The 20410-nt window shown below is 46.3% G+C and overlaps 1 protein-coding gene across 5 annotated transcripts; it reads left to right on the top strand.

Annotated features, from left to right (window-relative positions):
* Positions 1-956: 956 nt before the first annotated feature.
* srebf1 (sterol regulatory element binding transcription factor 1) lies at positions 957-17179 on the top strand. Of its 5 annotated transcripts, XR_014122843.1 has the most exons (21): positions 958-1342; positions 3341-3787; positions 7990-8162; positions 8286-8429; positions 8735-8953; positions 9382-9496; positions 9613-9767; positions 10050-10245; positions 10442-10626; positions 10805-11066; positions 11167-11333; positions 11414-11582; positions 11780-11888; positions 12093-12202; positions 12454-12586; positions 12914-13082; positions 13739-13933; positions 14743-14854; positions 15059-15304; positions 15426-15475; positions 15910-17179. XR_014122843.1 is itself a non-coding variant. In XM_035524527.2 (20 exons), the coding sequence occupies exons 1-19, from the start codon at positions 1237-1239 to the stop codon at positions 15277-15279; spliced, it is 3387 nt and encodes a 1128-aa protein (XP_035380420.1). In that variant the 5' UTR covers positions 957-1236; the 3' UTR covers positions 15280-15304; positions 15910-17179. The 5 variants fall into 5 exon arrangements, 3 of the variants coding, with proteins under 3 accessions (XP_035380420.1, XP_035380421.1, XP_035380417.1); XM_035524527.2 differs by lacking the exon at positions 15426-15475 and having other exon boundaries at positions 957-1342; XR_014122842.1 differs by having other exon boundaries at positions 15059-15475.
* Positions 17180-20410: the final 3231 nt, after the last annotated feature.

The following is a 20410-nucleotide window of genomic DNA, read 5'->3' as shown; positions in this document are numbered from 1 at the left end:
CGAGCGCTGCTGTATGGTGGCTGTGTTACTGTCGGTCAATGACCCACTTCACCTTGCCTACTCCTTTTGCTTCCATGTTTTGTTGTGAACCTGCATTGTAGAGTGTAGCACTATATATATATATATATATATATATATATATATATATATATATATATATATATATATATATATATATATATATATAAAAACTTGATCGTATTTTAAAATTGTATGACATTTTAGTGACTTTTTTTTCAGTATAGATATGCTGCAACTTCCTCTTTTTGCAGCAACTTATTTCTCAGATAAGGGAATAAATTTAGCTTTCTATTGGTCTGTCTTTATTATTTTAGGAGATATTACATGATGTAATCACAGGAGCCACATTTGTGATGTCATATCACCCCACTCTGTTCCTAGGTCTCCATTGGCCAGTTTCTCTGGTTCTACAGGCGGAGCGAACGCTGCAGATCAAGCAAACTTGAACGACCAAAGCCCTCCCCTCCCACGCTTCGATTGGCCGATTAGGACATGCCCACTTTATTCGTCAGCAAGCTGTTGCGTGAGACGTGAGTGGAGGGGGTTTTCATATTTTTGTGATTACGAATAACTATGATAATTGTGTTCATAAAAAAACTGGATATGAATTTCCTGGTCAGGTTTTTGGTGTATTACCACGATCAGTAAAACTGTATTTTGAACATTATGTTAAATACCCAAAATATGCTGTTCAAAAATAAGACATTTTGACAGTACAATTGAGTCTAAACATTTGTTGAATGCATTGTTCATTTTATTTGATAAAACAGTCTCTGAAGACAGTGATAAATTACAGCCACAGTGACTCCTTAGCCTACACTTATTGGAATATTCTCTACATAGAGGCATGTAAATATTCATGAGGCCCGCTTCTGACAGAAGAGCTCTGATTGGTTACAGGGAACGTCAATCTTGGGCCACTCTCTGGGGTTTGCCTGGCTCCTTCGTTAGCACGCTAGTGCACTAACCAAACTCTGTTTAGACAAGTTTGACTTGTGCGGCAGAATGGCAATGGCAGCTCGCAGGTATCTGACAGATTAACAACAAAGTTAGCCGGAGCACTCTGAAGTCAACGGAACCAGTTTCCAGGAAGGTGCATGCCCATTCAGTTGGCTCTTCATTGCAAGAAGTTGAGCGTTTACATGGGCTAACGCTTGTGTCTGGATCAGAATATTCTAAGTCAGTTAGCTAGCTCCGAAGCAAGTCTTTCTGAAAATGAATCATTTGTCTTTTGACGATCCGTCACTGGATAACTTGGACCCGAGTTTATCTCTCCATGATCCAAGTGATATTGACACGGCTCTGCTGAACGACATTGACGGTAAGAAAAAAAAAAACCCACAACAACTAGCCAGCTAAGATAATGAGCCGTTTGTTACTTTGTAGTGCTTCTCGTTTAACTTTGTTTTAATAGTCGCAGACAGACTGTTCCTATCTGGATAACACTGGCCAACCTGCCTGTGTGCTTTCACTAACCACGCAAATAACGCTGGACCAATGCGCACGTGCTCATCACACACACACACACACTGTGGTGGCTATCCGTTAACACAGTCTGTGTGACGGATACGTTGTCTTTGGTCATGAAACGTGTTTCTTTTGCGCGGGCAGTGCTGGCTGAGCGTTAATGCACTGAACAGATCCTACAGCCACGCAGCTCGCCTACCTCGTGACTGTACAGCGATGCTAAACTGGGCGTATCGGAAGCCCGCGCTGCAATTGTGCGGCCGTGTGAGCTGTACGAGCAGGGTCGCAGCGCTCAGACGACGCACCCACACTGCTCGGTCACGCCGCGTTTGTTCTGTGTCTAATGAGAAACACGTGGGCCGTTGGGCGCTGTGAGCGGTGCCGATATAAAACGGCCGCGTTCCGCTGTCGCCATTGTCTCGAGCTTTAAGTTCCAAAGATGGAGCCCCGCCCCCCTCGAACTTGGGCACGTGACGTCGCTCGAGGTTATTGCCGTTCATTCCCCGTGCAGGGTTCCTTAAGCTGCTGTCGGCGAAACTAACCGAAGCGTAGCTGTTGCTTTTGTAATAGCCGTTCAGTCCACGACACATTATTTACTTGTAATAAGTAGCTAGTTAACATTACTTATTTCAATATACAAGTAGTTGTTTTTAAAATGTCATGAAGTAGTATTTGTAATGGCTTCGGTTTTAATGTTATTAAATATTTATTTTTGATGTAAAAACAATGTTTTGGTTTTATCTTGGAACGTAAGACATTGCGCATCCGAATAACCGCAAGTGAACCCGTGCTGAAATCGACTGCGGAGTGTCCGATAGTAACCTCTCCTCAATGAGACTACACACACGCGCTCCTCCCTCCGTCTCGGGGCTGGGTTGCATAGCGAGGCGCATTCGCGTCTTCTGATTGGTCGGGAGCGATCACCTCATACAAATTCTACAAATTTTGACAAATTCTAGCCTCCTAACAAATAGAGAACCGGTCAGTTTTTCAGATGTCATCATACACGAATGTAAACATACATTTATCAAGAGTATGAAGAATTAATTTTATGTACTGATGCTTACACTAACAACCACTAATAACCACTATTATTATAATATAGGACAAACATTCTAAATTGTAGTTTTAAATATGATTAAGATTCAGCAGCGGACACAGGATGTATTCTTTCCATATAATTATCATCCTACACACAGCTCGTTTTATTAGATATTAAATGGATACAGATGCCAGAACAAGGTTTCATCTTAACACAGCATGTAATAGCTGTGCACTGAAATAATACCTTCTGAGTATTTGACTTGGCGTGTCAGATATTGAGAAAGCTGGCGAATTACCTTGTTCAGGCTGCCTCTGTGCCCTTGCCTTAAAATGGTAGCGCTGGTTATGCAATTCATTCCTGTGCTTTATAGCAGCCTGTTTGCTTGCCTTTTACTGGCATTACCTGGCAGCCCTGGCCAGTAAATTGGTTTCACAGTAGCCGTGTTCAGGTTTTGCCTCTGCAAACATAAGGACCCTACAAAGTTTTGTGGATCATCAGTAGAGATTAAGATATCAATGCATCTTTTATAATACCTTACCTTAGTAAAACCTTACAAAAGTTATCATCTTGTATGTCTTAACATTTTACTGATCACATAAAGCCATGCCTTACTCATTCTAGCCACGTTATAATTAGCTGTGTTCTAACACAACTAGCCACTAACGTCTAAGTCTGCCCTCTTTCCAGGCCCAGCCCTGCTCTCGTTTGCACACGTGCCTGTGTGTCGTGTGCAGTTCAAACCTGTAATCACAGGCCCTGTGCATCCATTTCACTTTTTTGTTCGTGTCTGTGACTCCTGCTCCCTAGACATGCTTCAGCTGATCCACAACCATGACATGGAGTTCAGCAGTCTGTTCGACCAGTCTGCGTTTGTAGCGCCCCCGGTGCAGGAGCCCCCGGCCGCGGCCCTTTCTGGCTCGGCTCCCCCCTCCGCTGCCTCCCCTGGTGGCACCTCCTCCGTCCTCAGCAGCAACCCCCACCTGGACGCCCTGCTGGGCCCCCACATCAGCTGCAGCTCATCTAGCCCGGAAAAGGCCCATGGCCCCCCTGCGTTCCAGCAGCCTCCCCTGGCGCAGGTGAGCCCGGCGCCGTCGCCCCCCTGCCGGCCGACCGGCCGACCCAAAGCCCAGACTACTCCACCGGCCCTTGCTCCGTCCAGCCCGGCCACCAAGAACCCTGGGTTCAGCTCCAGCCAGCAGGCTCCTCAACAGCAGCAGCCTGTGGCTAACTACACGCTACAGAACGGATTGACTGGTAGGATGTGTTTTCCTTCGTTTACCTTTATTGTGTAAAAGCAGTACAATAATAATCTTTATTTATACAGCACTTTTGTAAATGAGGTTTGCAAAGTGCTTTACAAAGGATAAAATGGGCATAGCATTAAATCAATTAAAGATCAAACAAAATAATTATGTTCCGTTGTTGTTATATTTCTGTTGTTCTTTGCTTTATATTGTAGGATGAGATAATTAAGAACAAAGAATTAGTTAAAAATGAAAGTTTCAGAAAATAAAGAGCGCAAATCACTTAAGGTTAATTAAAAGCTAGCCTAAACTCACAGGTCCCCTCTTAAACGTGCCTGGGTCATCCGGAGCCCTCGGGTCACTAAATGAGGAATTCCACAGCTGGTGGCCGTAGTTAGAACGAGGCTGCCCTGCTTCTCTGGAGGCGGGTATCTGTTGGCAAGGATGCCGATAGACCCTCATGGACCTTCACCTATGAACACATTCTGCTCTGAATTGTCTGCACATCGGTGAAAGGAAATGTTGTATTCATTAAATACTCTTGTTAACGGACAAGACAAAGCAAGCACTTGAACGTTCCAAGTGCAACCAATAATATTCTGATAATATTCGCAGCCTCTCAGGCATGTTTGGAACCGATTTAAAGCAAAGCTGGAGAGGCCAACCCAGCTTTGTAGCCAGTACAATAATACTGAGTAGTGCCCATCTGTGTCATAATCAGAGCTAAGATCTAAAAGAAAAGCTATAAATAGTGCACCTGCACTGTCTATTCAAGAACATGAGCACGAACACTCGATTGGAATACCTCATTTAAGGGCTTGGAATTGAGATATTTATATAACTAAAGAGAAACCACCTTTTCAATGATTTTTATAAGAGATTCAAAACATTTGAAGCAGCGTGTTGACGACAACCGAGAGGACCTGCCAGAATTCTCCAGGGCATCGCTGCGTTGCGCTCTCGGGGAACTGGAGCGTCTGATCCAAAGCACGAAAAGAACAGCCCATGTTGCTCCAGCATGCGTGAGACGACGTAACGCCGTACCCTGTGAACCTCAGCCATAGCTTATCGCACTAACCCACATAATGGCAGCTTAATCTTATCCAGCAAAGGCAACTTGGCAATCGGCGCTCGTGAGCTTAATGATCTGACCAGGTGGTTAATGGTTCTCTTTAAACAAGCGCTGAGTTGGTTAGATCCAGTCTTGTAAACCTTACCCTTCTTTTTTTTTTTTTAAATCGGTAGCTAGTTTGGGAGGAACAGTAGCTGTCCGGAGGAAATATTAAAACACCTGATGCTCCGTGCACACCTACGTGATGAGCTTTCCTTCTTTCCCTGTGTAAAGGTCTGAGACGGGGGGGGCACACCACTCACTCACTCCTTACTGGCCTCTTAGAGCTTCATGTGCCAGTGAATAAGGTGGCAGTGGTCATGTGTTGTAATTACAACGCAGGTGTAGTTTTCTCTTCTTTCTCCGTTGTAAGGGGGACGGTTTTTGTTCTTCTGCTAGCTGTCACTCCTGGAGTGCAGCACTCGTTGGCTAAGGCGGAAGACGGACTTTGACGAGGTAGACGTGTAATCTGGCGCTTTACCAGAGTGTAAAAATGTGCCCTCACTATCTGACGCGTAAGCACAGCTTGTAGCAGCGCCGTCATTCAAATCACGCGATCAGCTTCAAGGGTGACGGACAGGGCTTTGGGCCAATGGAACGACGATGTCAACAGCTTGTATGACATCATACCCCTATCGCAGACCTGATTTGTTATGAATGCAGATGGATGGAGTGGGATTCAGCTCTGTATTGTAATTATGCCACCATGGCCAGTGGACCTTAGACTGTGCAGGACATACAGCTGATGGCCTAGTGCCCATACGTTGCTGACCTAGGTTTTTAGTGCATTGCTCTTTGTTTATTTTTGTAAGACCTGCTTCAGCAGACCATAGCTGATGTCATTGGAAAAAAGTGCAGCAGCATGGGACAGGTCAAGGTCAAGGTCCACTGCTGCTGTTGTGTAACTCACGTGTGATTACTCATACTGCAGTGACTGAACAGTGACTTCAGGTATACCGGTGTTCTGTGTAATCAGAGTCTGACAATAGTTAACCAAATTTGTATATTCTAAGTAACAGGCATTTTTTAAAATGGAATTTTACTATATGCATGTTTTTAGCAATACCATTAGGAAGTTTCTTCTTCCTTCCACATTCATTCATTAGCATGAGAGTTGCCTTAAAATATTGGAAGTTTAAACTTCCAGTGCCAACATTGATGGTGGTTTCACATGGCCCATGGCAAAGGATAACAAGCAGTTTACATGTGTGTAACCCCCTCTGTATGAAACGGGGGCCCGCTGAAGTAGGATGTGCAGGATGGACGCAGTACAGCCCTGTAAACATATTAGAACTAGTGTGGACTAGTGCTTTATACTTCCTATCAGGCCCTCCTGAGGATTAAATGTTCATGCCCCCCCCCCCCCCCCAACAAAATGGTGCCAAAATAGACCAAGTTTAACTTGAATAACATGAAGATCATGAATGTTGTTTTCACTTTTTACATTTCTTTCAGTAATTTCTCCTGTGCACATCAATAAAAAAAAAAAAACAAACTTCCACCTCCACTGCATCAAACTATTTTTTGCTCCGTCGGTCTGTGTGCTTTTATTTATTTATTTATTTATTTTTCCACAAAAAGAGAAAAATGAAAGAAAATTCAGTCACTTTGCTAGAACAACAACAGAAAGAAATGGAGTGACCTAACGATGGGGCTGGGATGAAGCGTCTTAGTTTGCTGGGTGTACTGTCAGCTGCCGGAGGTTTCAGACATGAAACACAGACTGCTCTTGCCGTCTTCTTCCACCACGCTCACACACCAGCCTGTCCTCGCCTCCTGCCACAGTCACTGAGAACCCGGGAGCAAGATGCGCTTTGTCGGCCCGTCTCCTTGACCTGGGTTTGGGTTGATTACTGTCGCTTGTCTCGTTTGTCTCAGAAGCATCACCTGTTTTGTTTTGTTGTTGTTGTTTTTTGTGTTTTGTTTTCATCCCTGTTAAATGTCTCTCCATTCTGCAACCCTTCAGCCTCTGTCTGAATGAACACCATTGCTAATGTGAAAGCGCGGTTTGTGTTTTTCCATCATGAAAAAGCTTCCCATGCCAAAACATTAGGTAGACGCTTCACTACGCCACACGCCCTCCTTCGTTACGCCTCTGGGTCAGTCCTGTAAATGTTGTAGAGAATCATTAACACAGACTGCTCTATGGAGGCGAAGCACGGTTTTAACCACAAAATAAATGGTAACACTTTTTCGAATATATCCTTTAAAGATGATTTATTATCTGTAACATTGTCATGAATGACATTGTCTGGTTAAAATCGCAGTTAAAGTTTACTCACAAGAGGAACAGTTCTAGGGTCAAACTCCACTGATCAGACCTCAAACCAACCCAACTAACCTTAACTTCAACCCAAAACCTAATCCTAACCTTAACCCTAATTTGAGTCTCAGCCTAAACCTCAACCCAAAACCTAATCCTAACCTTAACTCTAAGCAAAACCCAGTTACAGAATGTTGTCTTATTTACACAGTTCATTAAATGTCTCTTGATTCAATCACTGAATGTATTTAGGTGCTTCACCTCTTTGCTATCATTGATTTGTTACTGAGAGTGTTTGGGTGTTTATTTAAACTAAACAATGGCCAGTCAGAGTAAAGTGTCACTAAATGAACTCTTCAGGCTTTATGGTTTTTCTCAGAAACCACTTTGGCCATTTCCAAGTATTACTCAATAAAAAAGAAGAATCTAAATATTAAAGAACAATATATGTTCATACTAAGTTCCCCAAGTGCAAGAGAGAGTGTGTAAATATTTAAATGTCAACTGAAAGTTTAAAATTCATTTGGTCCTAACTTGACTGGATTAGTGTACTCATTAAAATGCAGCTAGTGTCAGGCTTTTATGATGTTTTAAAGCATATTAACATATTGCATTTGCATCAGGCTGAGAAATCTTAAGCTTTAATTGATTTTTCACATGCTTTGTGAGGACGAAAACGGTCTTGGTGGCGTAGAAGATCTGCGTAAACGATGCCGCGTCCTTTCATTCCCGTGCTGGCTGCCTTTTAAAATTTCGGACATGACTTGCAGAGCTGTGTTTTGTACTTTGGTCGTGTTGTCGTGGTTCTTTGTCGGTAATATGGTGGTGTTCTTTACAGCAGTGGCTCTGCAGGGCTCTCCCCAGCCAGGCCTCAGCGTCCCCAGTTCTCCACAGCCCGTCCAGCCCGTTGCCATTCAGGCTCAGGTCCAGGGCCTGCCCAACTCCCCCATCCTCGGCACGTCCACCAGTGCCCCACCGCAAACCCTCACCTCTCATGTCCAGCAGGTTCCGGTAAGCAGGCGTGGTTGGTAATTGGAGACGATGAGAGTTTCTCAGATGCACTATGAAATGAGTTCTACAGGTGTGTGTGTGTGTGTGTGTGTGTGTGTGTGTGTGTGTGTGTGTGTGTCTCAGGTCCTGCTGCAGCCTCAGTTCATCAAGGCCGACTCTCTGCTGCTCACAACTCTGAAACCCGACGTGTCCATGGTGACCACTGTAGCATCTCCATGCACCTCCCTGGCTACAACCACCACTCCTGTGCAGAGCGCCTCCCTACAGGTCGACCTCCCAAAAGCCCCCCTGCCCCAACCACTCTCTCGCTCGCACCGCCCTTTAGCGTACGGCTACACCAGACTCCGCTGACCGGCTCTCAGTACGAAACGCCGCAGTAAAACTTGAGCTAACGGTCCCGTCCAGACAGCCGTGCACGGAGTGTGGTGTGTCTTGGGTGTCCTGTGTGCCCTGCATACCTGTTTACTCTTTCACTTTTTCAGATGCCTCTCACTCAGGAAAGACATGGTTAGCTGGTTGTCTCAACACTCTCTCTCTCTCTCTCTCTCTCTCTCTCTCTCTCTCTCTCTCAGGCTCTGATGAGCGGGGGCACCATCCTGACCACCGTTCCCGTCGTCGTGGACACAGAGAAGTTGCCCATCAATCGCATCGCCATCAGCGGTAAGCCGGGAGGCCAGGTGCACAAGGGTGAGAAGCGCACGGCGCACAACGCCATCGAGAAGCGTTACCGCTCCTCCATCAATGACAAGATCATTGAGCTCAAGGACCTGGTGGCTGGCACAGAGGCTAAGGTCTGCCCCCACCTCGCGCGTGCACACACACACACACACACACACACACACACACTCTCACTTCTCCTCTCTCTCTCTCTCTCTCTCTCTCCCCCTCCCTCCTTTGCATTGGGCAAAACAGCCTAACAGATGTGCCCAGTGGCCTTGTGTCGCATGGTCATGCTTGTACTGACACTGGCTGGGATTTTAGAAGTGAAGGAAGCCGTCAGGATGTTTTCGCACTTTAGCTGAATCCCCAGAAAACTGAACAGTGTTCATTTTGTAACTCCAGTAGTGCGTGAATGGCTGGAGGGAATTAGCAATTTGCATAAAAAAAAAAACCCAAATCAAACCAGAAGTGTCGCGGATGGAACTGAGTTTTTTTTTTTTTTTTTTTGCTGTCTCCGACGTCCTGGGCGAGAGGCTGATTCAGTCTCGCTGTGTTGCAGCTGAACAAGTCAGCCGTGCTGAGGAAGGCCATCGACTACATCCGCTACCTGCAGCAGTCCAACCAGAAGCTCAAACAGGAGAACATGGCTCTCAAGCTGGCCAACCAGAAGAACAGTGAGTCTGCCCTTTGAATCCTGACCCCGGCATCGCCCATCCTGCTTTGTTCCTTGTTGTTGCGCGTCGCAGCCTGGCTCTCACCTCTCTCGCGCCCCCCCCCCCGTCACGTGCAGAGTCTCTCAAAGACCTGGTGGCCATGGAGGTGGACGTGAAGACAGAGCTTCCCACTCCGCCCGCGTCAGACGCCGGCTCGCCCCCGCCTGCCGGGCACTTCTCGCAGTGCAGCAGCGACTCGGAGCCAGACAGCCCCATGGGAGACGAGAGCAAGGTGAGCTGCTCCAGACCACTGACTGCACCTAAGGATCACATGACCAGTGCGTTTCCATGGGTTCTAAATGCCATGGTAACACGATAGATGATGATGACGACTGATGCAAATTTATTTGCACCATAGTAGTCTGTGTTATGTGAGGCGTATCTGGAGGAATAAGTGTATATATAACAGTTTTCTCTCTCTCTCTCCCTCTCTCTCTCTCTCTCTCTCTCTCTCACACACACACACATTCTCTCTCTCTCTCTCTCTCTCTCTCTCTCTCTCTCTCTCTCTCAGCCAGTGACCCATACTGAGAAAGCTGCGGGCGGCATGCTGGACCGCTCCCGGATGGCTCTGTGCGCCTTCACCCTTCTCTTCTTGTCCCTCAACCCGCTGGCCTCCCTGTCTGGGAGCGCCGGCCCGGCGGGGGAAGCCGCAGCGGCCACCGGCGCTTCCAGGACTGGCCGGAGCGTGCTGGCGTTCGACAGCGCAGGTACTGCCGCGTCCGGGGTGGGGCATGACGGCCTCTGATCACCCGATCGCCTCTTCGCCATACGTCTAACCTGCCCATGTTATCGTTTATGCGGGCACTCGGTCGTAAATGTCCTTCCTTCGGCGCTGCGCGGAGGAAGACGAGGAACAGTATCCGTACACGGTGTGTGTTGCGCGCGCGTGTGTGTGTTGTGCAGCCGAGCCGTGGGGTTGGATGGGCTGGATGCTGCCCACTCTGCTGGTGTGGCTGTTGAATGGCTTGCTGGTGGCCGGAGTTCTGATAAAGCTGCTGGTGTACGGAGAGCCGGTCACACGTCCGCACTCGGAGTCGTCCGTCCACTTCTGGAGACACCGCAAACAGGCCGACCTGGACCTGGCCAGGGTGAGGCAGACGCACGCGCGCACACACACACACACACACATTCATCAGCATTTCACCCCCGACACCTGCAGAATTTATATGTAAAGGCTAAAACATTGCATTGTGGTTTTCAAGCTCTATGCAAGTCCTAAATGCTCTGAATGAATTTGCCTTTCCCTCCGTCCCCGTCTGTCTGCAGGGAGACTTTGCCCAAGCCTCACAGAACCTGTGGACGTGTCTGAAAGCCCTGGGCCGGCCCTTGCCCACCTCTCAGCTGGACCTGGTGTGCGCTGTGCTCTGGTCCACGCTGCGTCTCTGGCTGCAGAAGCTGTGGGTGGGCCGCTGGCTGGCGTGCAGGGCCGGCGCCCTGCGCGCTGACCGCCCCCTGCAGGAGGACGCGCGCAAGAGCTGCCGCGATGGTGCTCTTGTCTACCACCGCCTGCATCAGCTCCATATGACCGGTGAGGGAGTACTTCAATGGCTGCCTGTGCTACACGTGTGCTGGTGAGGGACTGAATAGTTATCATGTATGTGTATGTATGTGTGCGCGCGCGTGTGTAGCCAAGTTGGGCGGCAGCCACCTGTTTGCCGTGCACATGGCCCTGAGTGCGGTTAACCTGGCCGAGTGTGCTGGTGATGTTCTACCCGTGGCCACGCTGGCCGAGATCTACGTGGCCGCCGCCCTGCGGGTGAAGACCAGCCTGCCCCGCCTACTGCACATCACCTCTGTAAGCGCCCTCACCGCCAGCTTTCCCCACACCCCCCTCCTCCTCTACCGGCTGTGTTCACCCCCTCTCCCTCCCTCCAGCGGGGCTTCCTGAGCCGGGCGCGGCAGGCCTGCCTGTCTCCCAGCGGCAGCGTGCCCCCCGCCATGCAGTGGCTCTGCCACCCCCTCGGCCATCGCTTCTTCGTGGACGGCGACTGGTCCGTGCGCGCCACCCCCAAGGAGAGCATCTACAGCCAGGCGGGGAACACGGGTGAGCCCTCTGCCTGCCCTCTGACGCCCGGACCGCAGGGCTCTGCCAAACCAGGGCCGCGGGGCCCTAACACTGCTAATACAGGGGCCGCGGGACCCTTACCAATCACAGACCTGCCCCAGGGTTAACGTGCGTGATTTAGATGATGGCACGTCTCGGGATACTCACAGTTGTTTTGTTTGTCTGCCGGTCTGCAGTCGATCCCTTGGCCCAAGTGACACAGGCCTTCAGGGAGCACCTGCTGGAGAAAGCCCTGTACTGTGTGGCCCAGCCCCACGGAGACAAGAACCCCAATGAGGGCCAAGGGTGGGTCCTTCCAGAAACTTCTGGATTTAATACGCAAGCTCTAAAAGCGCTCACGCTCCTCTTGCATCTGTAGAGATGTGGTCGATGGCCAAGCTGGTGTGGGGGTCATGCGCTTGTCTGAGCTCTGTGTGTTTGTTTGGATCCTGTTTGTGTGGACTTGCATTATACTGACGTGTGTGTGTGTGTGTGTGCATAAACATGCAGTGAGTACTCTGATGCTCTGGAGTACTTGCAGCTGCTGAACAGCGCGTCTGACGCAGCTGGGGCCACCACACAGGCCTTCGCCATCGGCTCCAACATGGCCACCGTCACGGGTCAGTACACAGCACAACTTTAGCTGAGAGTTTGTTTGTTTATTTACTTGTTTGCTTGTTTTATAGCTACTGTCAAAAATAAGCGAGTTCAAAGAGACAGACAGTGTAGCATACTGCTACTTGTAAGCTCCATGTCGCATTTTCCTGTGTGAAATTTTTAATTTGTACACATATCAGGTTGGTAAAGGACTGTCTGTGTCTGTGTCTGTGCATGTGCGCTGCTTGTGTTTGGCTGTGTGTCGGCCCTCAAGGCTGTGACACCCACTCAAAATGGTGGTCATCTGTTGCCGTGGTGATTATTAACTGGCTTCAGGGAGATGAGGTGGCGGCAGAGAGGCTGTACCCGACTGTGGAGCACCTTCCACGCAGCCTTCAGTCTGCAGAGTGAGTGCACAGCGCAGCGCTAAGAGTCTTTCCATTAAATATTCACACGTTACAAAGGGAATGCCTCCCTAGTGATGGGCTCATAAAAAAAAAACTTCTTATGTTTCTACTTTATATTTCCAAAGAGAGCCTATAAATAATAAACAGCAGATGCAGATTATTCTCAAGGGGCAGTTTTGTCTGATTTGGTTTGCTCGCTGTGAGTGCTGTTTCTCCGTCAGCATGCCCCGAGGCGGTAAGCCGCGCCCCTGCCTGTACATGTGCGGCTTTGTCCTGCTCAGTGTGTGTGTGTGTGTGTGTGTGTGTGTGTGTGTGTGTGTGCTGCAGAAGCCCCCTGCCTAAAGCCTGCCTGAACACGTTTAAAGCGGTGCGTGCCCTGCTGGCCAAACCAGAGAACAGCCAGCTCAGCCTCAGCTACTGTGAGAAAGCCAGCAGCCTGTTCAGAGACAGCCTCAACCTTGGGCCGCACAGCAGTAACAGCACCACCTTGGATAAGGTACACACTCTCACATGCACGCACACATGCGCACACACACACACACATGCACACAGAGCTGTGCTCTGGAAGATCTAGCAGGAACACAGGTGTTCTACCCTGGAGAGGATGGCATGGTAAGACTCCCTGCACGCTGTGCTTTTCCGTGCGTGTTGGTGAACACACTCTCGCGCACACACACACGGCCGTGTGTCCTGCCTTGACCTGTGCTGTGGTGCATTGTAGTTGCATTGCATGTATCTGAACTGAGTGCAATGTTCCTGCAGTGCAACACAGAGCTGAGTCGCTGTGTGCAAACATACATGCGCATACACACACACACACACACACACACACACACACACACACACACACCCACATAGACCATCATGTGTGACAGACAATGCCACCTTCATCTCTGTGGTCAAATGGGCATTCTTCCCAGTTCTTCCAGTTCATCCAGACACCTTCGCGCTGTGCAAACTGGGCCACTTTCCTGTCATGCTCATAGTCTACTACTATGAAGGTTCTTACCTTCTTAATTCCTGTTTTTAAATCCCATACTGTCCCGTTCCCTTAAAAAAAAAAACAACAACAACAAAAAAAAAACCCCACACAAAACAAGTTCTCATATTAATCTCTGTGCTAATCAATCTGATCATCTCTTCCCCCTGTAGCTGGTACAGTTGCTGCTGTGTGATCTGCTGCTGGTGACGCGCACTAACGTGTGGCGGGAGCAGCAGGTGTGCGCTCCGGCCGGCGCCCAGCAAAGCGCCCCGCCCGCCACCTCTGCCGCGGAGCTGCAGGGCTTCCAGCAGGACCTGAGCTCGCTGCGCAAGCTTGCTCATGGCTTCCGGCCGGCCACGCGCAGGGTGAGGCCTGCACGCGCACCCACCTACACGCACCTCGCGTATGGCTCTGCCTCCCACGTGGACGTGGTCTGCGGTCCGTCGGCGCCGTCCGGCGTGTCCCCCCGGGCTGGTGGGCCGCTGAAAGTAGGCCATGGCTCCGGGAGCCGGCCCCTCCGGTGCGAGTTGCTGAGGTGCTGTTTTTTTAACCGCCTCGACATGAGAGGCATCGGAGCAGAGTCAGCATGTAACCGGGACCTGCACACTAGTTTTCGTTTCTGCCCTTCTGCTCTTCAGCCTGAAGTGTTGAAGTAGACTGGTGGTGGTGTTGGTGGAGGTCACCACACTCATTCATTCATTCATTCATTCATTATTCCCTTGTCTATTGAAGTAAAATATGGTTTCGTATTAGATTTGTTTGGCGATTTCTGATTTTTTAAAAAAAATGTTAATTTATAAAATTGTATTTGAAACATTTTTATCTGTCGTGTGGTACTGCCTGATGCTTTCTGCTTGTTGGTGAGCTTGAACTGGTTGTGGGAGAGACTACAGAGTGCTGAGCTGAGGTGTTAAGTTAAGGGAGTGTGTTAAGTTAAGGGAGTGTGTTAAGTTAAGGGAGAGAGCGGGAGATGAGGCAGCCTGTGAAGGCGGCGTGGTTTGAGAGCTCGGTTTGTTAATTGCGCTCTCTCTCTCTCTCTCTCTCTCTCTCTCCTCTCTCCCTCTCTCCTCTCTCTCTCTCTCCCTCTCCCTCTCTCTCCCTCTCTCCTCTCTCCCTCTCCCTCTCCCTCTCCCTCTCTCTCTCTCTCTCTCTCTCTCCCTCTCTCTCTCTGCAGTTGTTCCTGCATGAAGCCACGGCCAGGCTGATGGCGGGAGCGAGCCCCACACGCACACACCAGCTGCTGGACCGCAGCCTGCGTCGCCGTGGCACCCCTGGGGCCAAAACCGGTGAGTGCTCAGCTACAGGGGGCGGGGATGGCGTGCATGTTTGAATATTCATGCAGAAGTTTTTTTTGGGGGGGGCGGAGGGGTTGCGTTTTGTACTGCGTGCAGCTGTTTAAACATACTCTCTTAGAATGTGAAATGCAGACTCTGTTTTGTTCTCAGTTTGTGTTTGTGTGTGTGTGTGTGTGTGTGTTTGTGCGTGCGCAGAGGAGTGCGAGGCGCGGCCCGGCCAGCGGGAGCAGGCCGAGGCGGTCATGCTCGCGTGCTGGTACCTGCCTCCGTCGTTCCTGTCGGCCCCGGGCCAGCGGGTGGGCATGCTAGCCGACGCCGCCCGCACGCTGGAGAAGCTCGGCGACAAACGTACGCTCCACGACTGCCAGCAGATGATCATCAAACTGGGCAGCGGAACTACAGTTACCTCCACCTAGTGACACCCCCTTGCCCCAGCACACAGTGAGAGCACCTCCCCTTTACTAACAGAAGATCAATCCATGGCCCAGTTACACTGGCTGAAGCTTCCGGCCCGCATCGTTAATCTGAACCAGAGACTCTTTTTTTTTCTCATCCATTTCAGCCCCCTCGTTCCTGTGCAAGAGAACTACTCAAGCCAACCACTACCCTTCAGTACGTCAGAACAGTAGCACACATCAGGCAGAATGCTAGGGCTGTCCTGTTTTTTGCATTTACTTTTTTTTATATATCTAAAATATGTTATTTAATTTATTTGCGCTGACAGAATGAGGATATTGTTGAAGTGATTACCATGCATCTTGCCTAAAGGGGTTCTTCACTTAACGAAGCTTTCCATCATTGTTGATTTGCTTTATGCTTAGGTGAAGAATCCTTTTAATGAGGTGCTCTGTAAGCACTTGCCTTGGCCACTAGATGGCGTTTTGCTGAGATGATCTGAAAGCGTGCGATTGTCCTTAGAGGGCGTCTGGACATGAATCAGAGAACTTTGATTTCCCCCCCCCCCGCCACACACAGTAGAATTCAGCCGAACATATGACATTGCTTTCTCACACATAATAACGCCTATTGTCCGATCGCAATGGTAGGAGACGGGAACGTTGACGGTGCAAGCTTGGGCCAGCCATCTTGAGTGCCATACTGTGTCTGGATGGAGCGTGGGCGAGCTGAACTCGAGTGGAAGGAACTTGCTAAGTGGACGTTTGCCATCAGAAAACTCGACTGGTAGCGGATCCTCGTCTGTGTGCTTGTCTGAATCCCCCGAACGACTGCCTCACGTCTCAGAATTTACATGAAATCTTTCACCGCCGAGTCCGTTTGGCTAGTACAGCATGTCCAGGTGACACAGCCACCTGGAAATCCAGGCTGTCCAGGTTGAATCCGTGTCCAGGAGACCAGTCTGTCGAAGTAGGAGCAGAGCAGTGAGTCAAGCACACCAGGTTTTCCCTTTCATCATCCGTACAGATCATTCTGGACCGCCCCACCCTCATGGCAGGGGCACATCTTGCAGAATCTCTCTGGCTTTATAACGTTTTTTTTCATGTAGCATTGTGTGTGTGTGTGTGTGTGTGTGTATTTATGTATTTATGATCTCTAAAGATGTGGGCAATCAGTATTTGGTAGGACCAGAGAGGAATTACTTTGACATTTGGCATGAGTGCTACACCGGTGAACATCACTTTTAACGATACGTGTGATTGCAGCGTTAGCCACTTTTTATGCTGTTGATCTGGCACAAGTTTGTTGATTCTCTTAAAACATTTAATTAGAGAATCCGGATTTCAGAGACTGCTCCTAGATCAGCGGAAAAGAGCACCTTCTACTTAGTAATGATTCTCTCCAAATATTGTGCCCATTTACACTACTGAGAGAGAGGCACAGTCTGTTTCCTTGTTTTGTGACAAAGGAGCAGGATTTTTCCTAAAGAAACAGCTGTGTTCAGTTACGGAGCGTCCATAGGGGTGGGTGGTCGGCTGAGGAATGCTGTGAATTTCAGTAGAGGTTGTAAGAATGCAGGCTCTGTTAAGAGATAGGCCATTCCCATGTTAACCTATCCAAAGATGGGATTTAAAACAGTTATGGGAGACGTAACCGTTGCTGTGGTTGGGGGGATTTCAATGACTGGCTTCCATTTTCATCCATTGCAAAAAAGAGAGATCCTTGTAAATGTTAAACTTACAATCTGTAGACTAATCAGTCTGTAGTAGCCTATTCATAACTGAAATCACAAAGAACGGATGTGTTTAACCCCACACGCGTGCACGCACACACACACACACGCATGCACGCAAAAAGTGTCCAATTGTCAGCTGTTGGATTTATTCTTGAGAATGTAAATAAAAGCACTTTTGTTATGTATTTCTTACATGTCTGCTGCCTCTGTGTGTTTTGCTGAACACTTTGGGTAGTCCTATTATATTAGTTATATTAGTAGTCCTGTTATATTAGTAGTCCAGTTATATTAGTTATATTAATAGTCCTGTTATATTAGTTATATTAATAGTCCTGTTATATTAATAGTCCCCTTATATTAGTTATATTAGTAGTCCAGTTATATTAGTAGTCCTGTTATATTAGTAGTCCAGTTATATTAGTAGTCCTGTTATGAGTTATATTAGTAGTCCAGTTATATTAGTTATATTAGTAGTCCTGTTATATTAGTAGTCCAGTTATATTAGTTATATTAGTAGTCCTGTTATATTAGTAGTCCAGTTATATTAGTTATATTAATAGTCCCCTTATATTAGTTATATTAGTAGTCCTGTTATATTAGTTGTCCAGTTATATTAGTTATTAGTAGTCCTGTTATTAGGTATATTAGTAGTCCTGTTATATTAGTAGCCTTGTTATATTAGTAGTCCCTTTATATTGGTTATATTAGTAGTCCTGTTATATTAGTTATATTAGTAGTCCTGTTATATTAGTAGTCCAGTTATATTAGTTATATTAGTAGTCCTGTTATATTAGTAGTCCAGTTATATTAGTTATATTAATAGTCCCCTTATATTAGTTATATTAGTAGTCCTGTTATATTAGTTGTCCAGTTATATTAGTTATTAGTAGTCCTGTTATTAGGTATATTAGTAGTCCTGTTATATTAGTAGCCTTGTTATATTAGTAGTCCCTTTATATTGGTTATATTAGTAGTCCTGTTATATTAGTAGTCCAGCTATATTAGTTATATTAGTAGTCCTGTTATATTAGTAGTCCTGTTATATTAGTAGTCCAGTTATATTAGTTATATTAGTAGTCCTGTTATATTAGTAGTCCAGTTATATTAGTTATATTAATAGTCCCCTTATATTAGTTATATTAGTAGTCCTGTTATATTAGTTGTCCAGTTATATTAGTTATTAGTAGTCCTGTTATTAGGTATATTAGTAGTCCTGTTATATTAGTAGCCTTGTTATATTAGTTATATTAGTAGTCCCTTTATATTGGTTATATTAGTAGTCCTGTTATACTAGTAGTCCAGCTATATTAGTTATATTAGTAGTCCCGTTATATAAGTAGTCCTGTTATATTAGTAGTCCCGTTATATAAGTAGTCCTGTTATATTAGTTATATTAGTAGTCCCGTTATATTAGTAGTTCTGTTATATTAGTAGTCCCATTATATTAGTTATATTAGTAGTCCCGTTATATTAGTAGTCCCGTTATATTAGTAGTCCCGTTATATTAGTAGTTCTGTTATATTAGTAGTCCCATTATATTAGTTATATTAGTAGTCCTGTTATATTAGTAGTCCCGTTATATTAGTTATATTAGTAGTCCTGTTATATTAGTTATATTAGTAGTCCTGTTATATTAGTTATACTAGTAGCCCTGTTATATTAGGTATACTAGTAGCCCTGTTATATTAGGTATATTAGTAGTCCTGTTATATTAGTTATATTAGTAGTCCTGTTATATTAGTAGTCCTGTTATATTAGTTATATTAGTAGTCCTGTTATATTAGTTATACTAGTAGTCCTGTTATATTAGTTATATTAGTAGTCCCGTTATATTAGTTATTAGTAGTCATGTTATATTAGTTATATTAGTAGTCCTGTTATATTATATTAGTAGTCCCGTTATATTGGTTATTAGTAGTCCTGTTATATTAGTTATAGTAGTAGTCCCGTTATATTGGTTATATTAGTAGTCCTGTTATATTAGTTATATTAGTAGTCCCATTATATTGGTTATTAGTAGTCCTGTTATATTAGTTATATTAGTAGTCCCGTTATATTGGTTATTAGTAGTCCCGTTATATTGGTTATTAGTAGTCCTGTTATATTAGTTATATTAGTAGTCCCGTGATATTGGTTATTAGTAGTCCTGTTATATTAGTAGTCCTTATCGGCATAAGCACTGCTGGGTCTTTGAGAGCAGCAGCAGCCTGGGCAGGTGAAGTCATGTGCAGCCTTGTTCCTGGTTGCTTCTCAACCCCATGTTGGAGCTTCCGTTGTGTGGCTGGAGCTTTTTTTTTTTTTAGGGCAATGGTTCTCGATTGTTTAATCTCAAAAAGAGCACAAGAAGAGAATACCAAGTGCATCTTTGATCTGAATGGCAAAGACAGCTGTGGACGTTCACATAATCCAGTGTATTTGATGGCAACAATACAAATCAAAACATTCCAAACATGAGAACATTGCAACAATTCCTACGGGTAATGTGGACAAATACAGTTCTGAAAAAGGCATTTTAATTCATTGTTTTTAATAACATTTTATAGGCAATAACATTTGTTTTTATAGAAAATAAACATCTCTAAGAAATACTATACACAATTATAATAGTACATCACATCTTACATTTAAACAGCAGCAAATACTTATATACACAATTACTTAGGATTAAGAATTGTAAGAATAACTTGAATGGTTCTGTCACCCTTCCACTTGTAATCGTGTATGTGTTATACTGTACGGAGCTGACGTGGAGTGCGGTAAATAGTCTACAATATTCTTGGGTTTGTCACATACAGCATAGAGATGAACGTGAAATGTTTATTTCGGATCTCTGTTCATGAGTTTTTCTTTCATGTTCAGTTCAGTCGGCGCTAAAATGAAACGGAAAATGGGGAAAACGAGACGGTCCCCGGCAAAGCCGGCCCTTCTAACCTCTACTGCAGTCTAGTCCGGAACGCTGTGGTGAATGGCAGAAACAGCTCTCGAGAACACACAGTTGGATAGATACCAGTGTCGCCTAGGTGGTGCCGTGTGTCTGGAAATTCACATTAAAATACATCTTGGAAGAGCATTATATTAAAATAATATATTTATATATTTTTTTCAGATATATTTAGACTTGTATAGCACACCATGTACATTTTTAATAACACTTAAGCGTACATTGAAATACATCCAGTGAGTGCTTGATGCATGACATCTTCAGGATCAGCAGGCGTGTGTCGGTGCCAAACAGCGGCGGTGCTCAGGACGCCAGAGAGGGCGGCCCGCCAAATCTGCCTCCAGGTGTCCTGGGCTGATAGCATCCCTTCCAGAAAAGACAGATTTAAGGGGGGAAAAAGAAACCAAAAAAATTGCACATTCAATTTTTTTTCTCCCTCAAACAGAAGTTCATCGTCTTCTTCTTTTCTTGTGTG

The sequence above is a fragment of the Electrophorus electricus genome, chromosome 3 (assembly GCF_041902795.1).
Source record: "Electrophorus electricus isolate QZ-2024a chromosome 3, ASM4190279v1, whole genome shotgun sequence".
In the NCBI taxonomy this organism is placed as follows: Eukaryota; Metazoa; Chordata; class Actinopteri; order Gymnotiformes; family Gymnotidae; genus Electrophorus; species Electrophorus electricus.
Note: the sequence above shows the minus strand (reverse complement) of the source record. Positions and strands in the feature narration are given on the sequence as shown.

What these genes read in the sequence shown, in the direction of transcription:
- srebf1 (XM_035524527.2), top strand. Translation starts at nt 1,237, where the DNA reads ATGAATCATTTGTCTTTTGACGATCCGTCACTGGATAACTTGGACCCG. An exon ending in CGCAGCCTTCAGTCTGCAGA is followed by an intron (nt 12,587 to 12,913) that starts GTGAGTGCACAG and finishes TGTGTGCTGCAG; the next exon opens with AAGCCCCCTGCCTAAAGCCT. An exon ending in ACAGCACCACCTTGGATAAG is followed by an intron (nt 13,083 to 13,738) that starts GTACACACTCTC and finishes TTCCCCCTGTAG; the next exon opens with CTGGTACAGTTGCTGCTGTG.